The sequence below is a fragment of the Balaenoptera borealis genome (assembly GCF_965194805.1).
Source record: "Balaenoptera borealis genome assembly, chromosome: 17".
Classification (NCBI taxonomy): Eukaryota; Metazoa; Chordata; class Mammalia; order Artiodactyla; family Balaenopteridae; genus Balaenoptera; species Balaenoptera borealis.
Window position 1 is genome coordinate 66,931,264 of NC_138876.1, and position 11,513 is coordinate 66,942,776.

Sequence of the window (11,513 nt, forward strand, 5' to 3'; positions counted from 1 at the left end):
AAAGAAAAAAGAAGGAAAAAGGAAAGCGCTATTTAAAAAAAAAAAAAAAAAAGAATCCTTGGGGTCAGGCAGTTCCTTCAAGGAAAAGAAACTGGCCATGACCCACTTCGCGTTGAGGCTGGGTACAGTTTTTGCGACTGTTTAGAGAAAATCTAGCGCTCTCCCTGCCATTAATCTTTTCTAAAGAAAAGACTTTGTTCTGCACCTGTATAAACAATCCTGATTTTTAAAACCTATATGCCTGCCTCTAATGTGTGAGACTCTGTACTTATGCTGATATCTTCAAGTCATCAATAGGCGATGCAAAAAGCTGCCTGAGATCTCCTCTTTACATCTTTTTGCTCCCCCTTCTCTCTCTTTTTTTGTTGTTGTTTTTTTGCTTTTCTCCTTCGCCTGGCGCACCTAGAGTCAAGTTCAAGTTCAAGCGTTTCAGGAAAGATGTCTATGCTCTGTCAAGTATTCCCTGCGTTTTCCCAGACCAGAGAGAACTGAGAGCGAGCGATCTTTTTACTCAACTGATCCCAAAGGAGCCCTTCCCCCTACTCTCCACCCCCGCCCCCCAACCAAATGATAAAATATACCGGGAGAAAACCTCTGCAAACGGGGGCGAGCGGGATGGGTTTGGCGAAACACCCCCACGGGGGAGGCCTGGCCTGGGAGACGAAGGTAGAACGATGATGCCTGAGTGATGAAGTCAGCCCGGGCCAGCCACCTGTTGCGGCCCTTCAGGCATGGAGCCGGGCGCATTTGTTCTGCTGGAGGAGCCGGCGGAGCGAGGCTGGCCCCGCGGCTTCTGCCCGCTCCGTCCCCAGCTAACTGCCCATCAGTCTCTCCTTAAGCTTCGCTCAGCTTGGGAAGCTGTGGGCTTGTAGGGAAAGGACAGGTAAACACCTGATTCGGGTGTGAAGATTCAGTTTCCTCAGAACGGAGTAACTAACCTCAACCCAACCTCATAAAGTTTTAATTATTTTGTTGTTGTTTTAGTTTTGTGTGTTTGTTTTAATTACTCAGTGGGCAGGCACAGGGCGCCTAATGCAGTGCCTGGCACACAGCAGGCATTCAATAGCTGGCCATTGGTGTCCACTTCCAAAATAAAGTACACATCCCCAGACCACGTATTGCAAAGGCCCTTCAAGTGAGAAAACGATAAGACCGCAGTTATGGTTTGTCTCCTTTGAGGGGCATACTTCTGGGTGCCGTTTCGTCGGGGTTTTTTTGTTTTTGTTGTTGTTTTTTACTTTGGACGATTGTGTTGACTTACATTCTGCATCCAGGAGCGCGCTCTTCAACATACCATCTAAAATAGTCATCGAGTCCCTAGACTATAACTCAACCGCTGGGGCAGGATCCTCTATCTTAACGCACGGTGGTGTTAAAAACAAAATTAACACATGGAACTCTCAAGACAGCAAAAAATAGCAGATATAAGCATCTGTGCTGTGCGGCGGGGAGGCGTGTAGAGACTGGAATACCGAGGGGCCAGGGATTCTACTCACGGATTTTGAGTCCATATTCTACTTACCAGCCTGTTGATTCGGGGTCCTTTATTTAATATCTATCTCTGCGGCTTAGCTCCAAGTTCTGCAAAGTGGAGATAATAACATTTAAGTCACAGATGTCTGAAAATGAAAGGAACCAATGTAGATGAAAGCGCTCTGTAAATCATACAGCGAAGTTAAAGGAAAGGAGGGGAGGGAAATGAGAGGTAACTCGCGGACTGTTTGGTGTTGCTTGCTTGTTTTGCTTTTACTCTTTTGTCGGGCCAGGCTTGAATAGGCAGTCAGACGTTATGAGTGATGAACTTGGAAAATACTGTTCTGCTGAAAAGACTCGGGAAAGAAGCAGAGGTCGCGATCCTGGGGTTTCCACGTGTCTGGCAACCTTCGCCATCGCTATGATCAGTCGCGGGGTGGAAATGGGATGGGTACATGGGTACGAACAAGGTCCCCTCCTTCACTCACCCTGCGCACAGTCATCTCGCACTTGATGGGTCCGTCGGGGACAGGGGCCCAAATCCCGGCTCAACAGAGACGTCCCTTCCCCGCCCCCACCAGCAGATCCTCTGCACTCTGAAAATGATCCCCACCCCTTCCACGCCCCCGCCCCACCTCTTGCCCCCCTTTCCAACCCCCTCTTCTTTGCCCTGGGTGGTTTCTTCCGAGGAGTACAGATAAATAGTCCTGTCAAAAGGCGCTGCGCGCCGTGGTGCGCGCCGAGCCTGGGCCCGGGCGCCGACTTCTCGGCCACGCTCTCCCGGGTCAGCGGCGGGGCTCGTTCTCTGGGCTCCGCGCTTCCCGACCCCGGCCTCTGGTCCTCACCGGAGTTCAGCCTGGCCCCCGCCTCCGCGAGGGAGCGGAAGGCGGAGGCCGCGAGACTGGCCTGGGGGCGGAAGGCGGGAGCGTGGGGGACACGGCGATGTCCACCGGCTCGGGGAGCGACCCCGAGGAGATGGAGCTGCGGGAGCTGCAGCGCGGGTACCCGGTCCCCGTCTCCAAGAGGCCGCCCCTCCGCGGCGCCGAGCGCAGCTACATCTCGCCCAGTGACAACTCGTCCGCGGAGGAGGAAGACCCCGACGGCGAGGAGGAGCGCTGTGCGCTGGGCGCGGCCGGCGGCGCCGGAGGCTGCAAGAGGAAGCGGCCCGGGGTGGCGGGGGGCGGCGGTGGCAAGAAGCCCCTCCCGCCCAAGGGCTCGGCGGCCGAGTGCAAGCAGTCGCAGAGGAACGCGGCCAACGCCCGCGAGCGCGCCCGGATGCGCGTGCTGAGCAAAGCCTTCTCCAGGCTCAAGACCAGCCTGCCCTGGGTGCCCCCCGACACCAAGCTTTCCAAGCTGGACACGCTCCGGCTGGCTTCCAGTTACATCGCGCACCTGCGGCAGCTGCTGCAGGAGGACCGCTACGAGAACGGCTACGTGCACCCGGTGAACCTGGTAGGGGCGCGGCGCGCGAGGCCCGGGGCGGGCGGCCGAGAGATGCCCGGCGCGCTCCCGGGCGCCGGGCAGAGTCTGGCCCCTGCGGAAAACCGGAGGTAGGGGCGTCCCGGTATGGGTGGTGAGGAGGCCAGTTTAGTTTCTCCCGGATCACCAGAGGGGCCAGCCATTTTCCTGGAGGAGAACCATCCACCCTTCTGTGTTTGCATCATTCTTATCATTGAACGTGGTGCTTTGCCCAGTGACAGCTATTGTCTAATATCCTGCTTCCGGGCTAAATCTAAGTTCCATCTGAGTCCGCTGTCCCGTTGTAGATTGACTGGCAAATCTCCCTTCCTAGCTTTTTCCAGCTAAGCGTCTGACAGGTTTGAATCAACAAGCCTTACTTTCTGAAAGGAAGGAGGGAAGGCCGATCTCTTTTCGAAAGACTTTGGGTTTTTCAATTCTTGAAGAACAGCAGAGGTTTCCCCAAACGGGATTTGTCTGGAAAGTCCCTCTCCGACCTGCCAATTCTCCAGGCTTGAGAAAGATCATATCCCAGTTCCTACTTGGAGCGAATGGCTGATGTGTGTGTGTGTGTGTGTGTGTGTGTGTGTGTGTGTGTGTGTGTGTGTGTGTGTTGGGGGGAAGGGAACTAAGCGACAAAATTCCAAATTCATGCAAATTTCGCGGAATCATCGTGAGGGCAGCATGGACGGACACCTCCCGTCTCACATGATCAAAATACAGTAAAGTTAAAATCTTAGTTTAGAGAGAAGACACGCAAATTCCCAGAATACTGATAAAATCTGAGCTACTCAAAGCCAGGGATATTCCAGGATGCCGTTTGGAGAGCGGTTTCGGTTTGAAACGGTCGTTTCTCCTCCAGTATCTGATGCTCTTTTTGATTTTACAGACATGGCCATTTGTGGTCTCGGGACGACCCGACTCTGACACCAAAGAAGTTTCCGCAGCCAACAGATTATGTGGAACCACCGCTTAGATCGAACTCGAACTCACTTGAATGGATTATTGGTTAAGCGAGTGTGTTTGGGGGTCAGGGAGAGAAGGGAGAGAGCGTGAGAACCCCCGAGAATGGGAGGACAGTTCCATTGGATTCTCCTAGACTCCCACCCCGGGACTGTGAACTCGACAGGTGGCGGGCGTGGGGTGCAGCCCCAGGGTTCCGCGGCGCGGCCGTCATCGCAGGATGCGGACAGCTAGGCTGCCGCGGGTTTGGGCGACGACACTTTACACGCGGACCCAGCTCCAACCTCGGGCTTTAGCAGTGTAGACCAACGCCGGCGCGGCAGTCTGAGCCCAGCGCGCAGCCGCCTAGGCGTTCGTTTCCAGGCTGAGCCAGATCTACATGGGTGATGGCACAACTCTGCGCAGCCCAGGCCTTTCGCGGTTAGGTAATTGTTAGAACGCGCTCTCGACAATCGGCTTCGGAGACGGAGGTCTTCACGTGAGACCTACCTGGGGCGCGTCTTTAAGTTGCAAAGAGAGTGTGGCACACCTGGGCCAGGTTTGTATCCCACGGGGCAGCGCCCTTCTGGCGGGCGCACGATGCCCTCTCCGCTCGGGGAGAGGTGGAGGCGCGCTTTCTGAGACCAGCTCAGCTGGGTTTGCCAGGAGCGGCCCTGGCGGTTCGGCTTTCAGGTGCGGTCCCCCCTCTCACTACCCCCAGGCGTTCATCTCTCCGAAACCAGGCTTCCGTCTCCCCCCTCCCCTTCTAGGCTTGAGCCTCCCATCCGGCTCTCCCCACTGAACCCGGCTCGGGTCTCCTTCGGCACCTCCCTCTGCTCCCTCCTCCCACACCTACTTGCAGCTCCCCTACCCCCCCACTCCTGACTGTCCCCAGCTGGCCTCCCCGCTCGGGGTGGCCCCCGCCTCCAACACTGCCTCTCGGCGTCCACGTTCTTCCTCCGGCGGGGCGGGGCGCCGAGGCTGTCCCGTACCTAGTGACCCTGCTCCGGGGGAACGCGCCGCTGCGCCAGGCTGCACTACCACAGTAATTAGCAAATGTAAATAAATTTATTTTTGTATGAATAATAAAACGCGTTGTGAAAACCGAGTGCCCCTGGGGCGTCAGAATGTGGTCTTTGTTGCCCTTGACTGAGTTTGGTCTGGGAATTAATTTAAAGGTGCCCTCTTGGCTCTGGACGGGGATTAGGTCATTGTCGGCCGAGGGGGTTGATCACATTTGGATCACTGCAATTTCAAGCGTAACTCTCTTTCTATGATTCATCTTCTCAAGGCAAGGGTTACTGGAAAGCAGGAAGTGGAGGCTTGTTAGGCCCTAAGAATCTTTTGGGGCCTGAGCCACGTTGAAAGGTATACACTCTTCAAAGTAATATATGTGCACTTTTTTCTTTTACACACACACACATACACGACGATTTCTCCAGCCTAAAACACACTCCAGTGCTAACAATTGCAAGTAGCTCAAGAACCCCCTACAGCCCACATACCCGGCGTGGAGGATGGGTCTCAGGTCTAATTAGCTGAATAAAACCACAACACAAGGAGCCAATTTGTACTTCAGTAGAGCTTTTCTTTTTTTCAAATATTGTTTATATAGACTTTTGACGTAACTACCTGCAGTTTTCGCAGGAAGTAATAACTTGGGAAACCCATCACATGGTTTTTTAAACAGGTCTTTTTTAAAGGAGCATTCTCTTTGTAGAAACTTTAGAAAATTTAGAAAAATGTGAAGGATAAAACTACCTAAACAACTGCCTGATTTGGGGTGTGTCCATTATTTTATGAAATTGAAAGGCAGTTTTCTTGCCCAGAGAGAGAAAATACAGCTGGAGTTTAGGAGGTGAGAGTGAGGTGAGGGAGCATAGTTTCCTGTGTTGAACTAAACCGAACCCAAACTCTGGAGAACTGCTTTCTGGCACCATTTTCTTGGGCTTTTGTTCATACCCGGTGGGGATCCAGTCTTCAGTGGCAGAAGTCAGCAGGGGATTTCAGCAGGACTGTCTGGTTAAAGGAGAACTTGGGAGTAACTAGTGACAGTAAACCTCATCACGGTGGTTAAAGGCACTTAGGCCTTTTGTAAGCACTGGAAGCCAGGCTTCTTGGGGGTGGGGTGTCTGCTCGAAGCCAGCTCTGAGTCAAGGTCTTTTCCAAAGCTTCCAGGAAATAAGGTCCTCTTCGAGGAAAGGAGGCATTGTTGTATCTTATTAAGGTGAACCTGAAGGTTTGCAGAACCAAGCTTGGAATCCAAGCTCTGCCACCCCCCCAGACTAGTGACCCTGTGCAACCCCACTCAGCCTCAGTTTCCCTGTCTACAAAATGGGGTAATAACAGTGGCCACCTTGGAAGATTGCCGTCAGGAATAAATGTGATAATATTTAAGCAACCCTTCTAAGGCAGTGAGCAATGCCCGTAAGGGCTGACTGATAACTAAAGGAAAAGGGAGGGGAGGCTTCGGCAAATGGGGACACTTTAAACAGGTGGGACATTTCAGGAATCCAGTCTTTAAGACTAGGTCCTGTTTTGAAATGCCTGGATTAAAACAGTGAGAGAGAAGTGCCCCACCAGAGCAGAAACAGAAACAGAAAGAAAAGAAAAGAAAAATAGACTATATTTCTGGTGAATACAGATAAGAAAAAGCATTTGAATAAACAAGGAAATATTAGGGCACATTTTCATAAATAAAAAATATTTTGTTACTATAATTATATTCTTTCAGGACACTTCAGGGGCAAACCCACAGATTTTCTGCCCCTACTCTGCTCTCACCCCAAATAAGGGTGTGCTTTCACTGACTCACATACCCAGAATGTTGTTCTCTGCAAACTCATTTTTTATTGCACTTGATAATCTGATAATTTATAGAGAAGAAAAAAAACTTTCTCGAGAAGTTTTTGCTCCATGGTTTCTGTAAAAAGTCCAATGTCAAGAATTATGTTATTAAAAAAAGAAGAAAGGGGCCAGTTTCTAGTAAGTCCCAATGAATCAGTTCAAATTGCTCAAGCTTCTGGGCACGGGTTGCTGTTGGGAGAGGCCTGAAGCACCTTGAACCAGTCCTTTCTTGATCTACTGTGACTATCGTGACTATCGCGAGCTCTAAGTGGTAGAAAGGCATCCCAAAACCGTCCTTATTTTTTCCCTTCATCATTTTCCTTTAGGGATTTGGGTTGGAGAAATAGGAGTTGGGGGCTGGGGTAATCAGCGAATTAAAAAAAGAGAGAGAAGTAAGTTTGTCCTTAGGGTTATTTCAATTTGATTATACTGCTGTGAGAGAAAAGTTGAAGGAAAAAAAAAGTTTAAGAAATGTAAAAAGTACTGAATAAACAAATCAAATGAGTAAATTGAAAAATACTCTTCGGGGGCTTTTTGAGGGACCAAAGCATTATTATTAGTGAGACTGACTCAATCAAAGAGAACAAAAATCCCCTTTCACAGGCTCTTCCTAAGATGAATATTTTAAAAGAAATGCTTTCGGCACTGTAATTTTGAAACATTTAGGCGTTTCTCTTGGTTGTGGATGTAAAATTGATTTGGGGCATAGTCTTTTGCACTGAGCTTCAAGTTACAACTTTATTTTAATAGTCTGATGGCTCTTCAGCAGACAGTGACAATGACCATCACTTTACAAAGGAGATTCTTTTTTTTTTACAGGCACAGCTTTTCCCCTGGTAATAAAAGCTTCGTAAGTCAAAAATAAATAAGAAAGACATCCCCCTCCTCTATAAAAAGAACTAAATGGAACACATCCTATTTTAATAGATAATAGGTAGGTAGTTTGGCTGATACTTTTGAAATAAGTTAAAATGATAACCAAGAAATTCATTTTAGTAATGTCTGGAAGGGCAAAAAACAGGTAAGTTCATAATTGACTTCTCAACTGCCCAGCATCTAACTTCTGGAAGAATTTACTAGGAGGTGAGGATTGGTCGCCTTTGTAAGTGGTCACCTGGCCACTCTCTTTTCCCTGGGCACTTCTGTTTATCCACCTGAGGACTGTCAGTGTGCTTGCATCTTTGCACTCACCATTCATCTCCTTTTCTATGGTGTTTTGCCCTTAGTATTCTCTTTTCTTCTCTCTCCCACAACAGTGAAAGACGATCCAGAAAATTCCTTGGAATCCATGACTCTAAGAAGGTCTAGGAAGTAGCCAGAACCTGAAATCTACATGTAATGGTGTAAACATAATTAGCACTGAAGTACTAGTGCCTTGAATTTTCTCAGCCCTTGTGGCTCTGCTATCACCAATATGGGTTACGGATCAACTTTGGGGTCCTTCATTGCTTGTGGTAAAGAAGCTTGTGGAACAGTTAAGAGTAGGGACTTTCAGTTTGGTGAAAATATGGTATTTGTATTGACTATTACTCTCATCAGTAGAAACGGGGAGGAGTGGGGAGCAAAGAGGAAGAGGTTTTATCTTTTCTTTGTTTGTTAAAAATTTTATATATTATTTTTGGGATTTTTAAAACTCATATTTCTTAAAAGATTGCACTCTGCTGTGTCAGATGTAGCTGGTTTCAGTCTAGTCCCACCATTTCACAGCTCTGCATCCTCACACACTTTCCCTTTTCCCTGTGAGACGAGAATAATACATCCTACATCACAGACAGTATTGAAAATGGATTAAATGAGATAATTCTATTAAGCACCTGGGCAATGTTCCATAAATGCTAATTTAAAAAAAAAAAATGAAGTCTTGATTTCTTTCCTTTCCTCTAACAGTAGTTCAGATGTCCTTAATTCTCCTGTAAATTTCTCCCATCATTCCCCATTGCCACTTTTATCACCTTGCTCTTTTATGCCACCTCTAATTTTCCTGCATTGACCTTTCTTTTTGTTGCCACTAAGTAGAAACTTTCATTTGGTTTTCTCTTAAAAAAATAAAGATCATAATGCTCAATATCAAAAATTATTCATGGGACAAAAAAAACCAAATTCATTTAGGAGCGTAAGATAGACCAATGGTTTTTGATGTAACAACACAAAAAGTTCGTTGATATGATTTCAGATTTCACATTGCAGCCAACCTTTCAGAAACTATACTTGTGGAGTCTTGGTGTAGTATCAAAAAATATCCACAATTACCTGAAGTAGTCATTAAAATACTTCTTCTCTTTACAACTACATATCTGTGTGAGGCTGGATTTTCTTCACATATGTCGATCGAAATAACGTATCACAACAGATTGATGTAGAAAACAGAAATGAAAATCCAGCTACATTCTACAAAGTCAGATATTAAAGAGATGTGCATAAATATAAAACTTTGCCACTTTTCCTATTAAAATTTTTTGGAAAACATAGTTATTTTTATTGAAAACATGTTATTTGTTTTCATATGTAATTAGTTCATTATGAATTAGCAAGTGTTTTCTCTCAGTTTTGACTTCTAATCCAGTAAATATCAACAGATAGAAGCCACATAAACAAAAGCTTTTCAGGGTCTTTAAGATCTTTTAAAAGTGTAAAAAAAAAATCAGAGGCAAAAAAAAGTTTGAGAACCACAGGCCTAGATCATTCCTAAGGCCCTTTTCATTGGTAAGATTCATGTTTTCTTGATTTTGTGGCCATCTCAGTAGGTCAGGAGCCTGTAGATCAAGTCTAGATAGGATATAGGAGCAAACACTTGATTAGAAAGATTCTCTAGAGAGGTTGGGATGACAGCTTAGATGGGAAGGGCTTTCTCCATGCAATGCCCCTGAAGTCTAGCAGGAAAATCAGCAGGATCAACGTGTGCACTCGTTCCATAAAGGCTGCTCTCAGAAGAATCTCTGTATGGCTTCCTTCTCTTTCTGCCTCATACCCATCTCTCCTGTCTCCTACAGGCTCTTAATTTTGAAACTTTGTAGCTTCAGGGCTGGACCTGATTTTCAGATGAAAGGGAAAGTGATGCCCAAAGTTCAGGACTGCAAAATCCCATTTCTTTTGTCCGTATATTAATATTCTCTGAGGGTTTTATTAGAATCATAGCCATTATATCATACTAATGAAGAAATTTATTTAAGGAAACATAGGAATCATTTTCACTATTCCTCAATAAAGAGTTTTTTATCTGTAGGCTTGCCAAGTAAGGAAAAATATGTTTATTCATGATAATATTGTTTAACTTATACTGGGCACATTACTAAAGTAACTAAATGCCTTGACATGCATAATTTGAGTAGAAAAGAAATAAAAACAAACAACAACAAAACCCCGGAGAATCCTCAAATGCCTTGGAAGCAATCATCTTCAAATGCAAAGAAAGGATCCCATAAAATAAAAAGCTCAGTGACATGAGTCTAAGAGACTTGGATGATCCTTAAAGAAACTGTTCCAAGAGCCAGGCAGTGGGAGTATCATCTGTGCAAAAGTAACAGCAGAAACTCCTCAGGCTAAATCCAATTAAGCAGCATCAAAATTGCATAGGGCAGTGCTTGAAGGGGTGGAAACCAAGGCCTCAGGAGCCTGAGGGGACAAGATGGGTAAACTGAATATACACAGAGAAAGGGAGGGAGCTGTAAGGGGTGGAAAGACCATCGTTCTAACGCTATCTCAGACCTCTGCCTTGCTGGATATAGGCTATATGTTATGTTCTAAACAGAACATCTGAGGTGTTTCTCACCAGACCCTATTCTGCTGGCTGTTCACATGCACAGAGCTCTCTGGCAATCCCTAACTTTTATGGGCTTTAATTACAGGTTTTCCCTCAAATAGTGGTGATGGAATAGGCCAAGCTATCCACCTTCTCTGCCTTGGTCCTCCTCTGACTAACACCATTTCTTTGGAGACTTGGGCTGGGATGGGTTTGATTCTACTAGATGATGGCGTATCTAATCACCAAAGATGGTCCCTGATGAACCAGGTGCCCCATTGCCCACGCCCTTGTGTAGAGCTGGCCCAGTGACCTGCTCTAACCAATAGAAGGTGGTGGAAGTGACTCTCTGACAGTTCCAGGCCTGAGCCTTAAGGACCAGCCATTTCTGCTTGTACTTATTTGAGATCCTTGAGCTTCCACGTGAGAATTCCAACCACATTTCTGATGGGACCACATGGAGAGGCCACACAAGAGAGACAGAAACCCTGAGTCTACACCCAAGAATGGAGGACCCAGCTGACAGCAAGATCAGTGAGATGGATGATCCCAGCAGGGCCAACTGTGGAGCATCTTATGGAAAATGAAGGGGCCATGGAGGACAGATGGCAGAGGTGAGCCATCTCTACTGGGCCCTGTCCTAATTCCTGATCCACAGAATTGTGGGAGATAATAATAATAGAGTTGCTTTAAGCTACTAAATTGGGTGTAGTTTATGACTCAGCGATAGATAACTGAAACATATTGTCAATTTCCACGTTAGCCAGTTATTCAAGAAACACTTAGGATCATCAACTATGAGCCAGGACAGCGCTGGATGAATGAAATGAATGACATAGTTGCCTCACCTCAAAGAGCTGCCAAGGAACAGAGAAGTGGACGAATGGACTGATTCTTGAAGCATGGGGTGCTGTGTGCTATGAGGGGACATGGCCCTCCAGGAGGAAGGGTACAACACCCAACCTTGGATCTCCACAGAGGGCTTCCCAGAGAGCTGACAGGTGAGGCCAGGGGACAAGACAGGGGAAGGGCTTCCCAGAAAGAACTCTAAGTC

At 47.1% G+C, this 11,513-nt stretch overlaps 1 protein-coding gene across 1 annotated transcript; it reads left to right on the forward strand.

Moving 5' to 3' along the window:
- Positions 1 to 2,268: 2,268 nt before the first annotated feature.
- MSC (musculin) lies at positions 2,269 to 11,513 on the forward strand. Its single transcript, XM_082363637.1, has 2 exons — positions 2,269 to 2,925; positions 3,821 to 11,513. Exons 1-2 carry the CDS (start codon positions 2,416 to 2,418, stop codon positions 3,905 to 3,907), a joined length of 597 nt encoding a protein of 198 aa, XP_082219763.1. The 5' UTR covers positions 2,269 to 2,415; the 3' UTR covers positions 3,908 to 11,513.

What these genes read in the sequence shown, in the direction of transcription:
- MSC (XM_082363637.1), top strand. Translation starts at nt 2,416, where the DNA reads ATGTCCACCGGCTCGGGGAGCGACCCCGAGGAGATGGAGCTGCGGGAG. An exon ending in ACGTGCACCCGGTGAACCTG is followed by an intron (nt 2,926 to 3,820) that starts GTAGGGGCGCGG and finishes TTGATTTTACAG; the next exon opens with ACATGGCCATTTGTGGTCTC.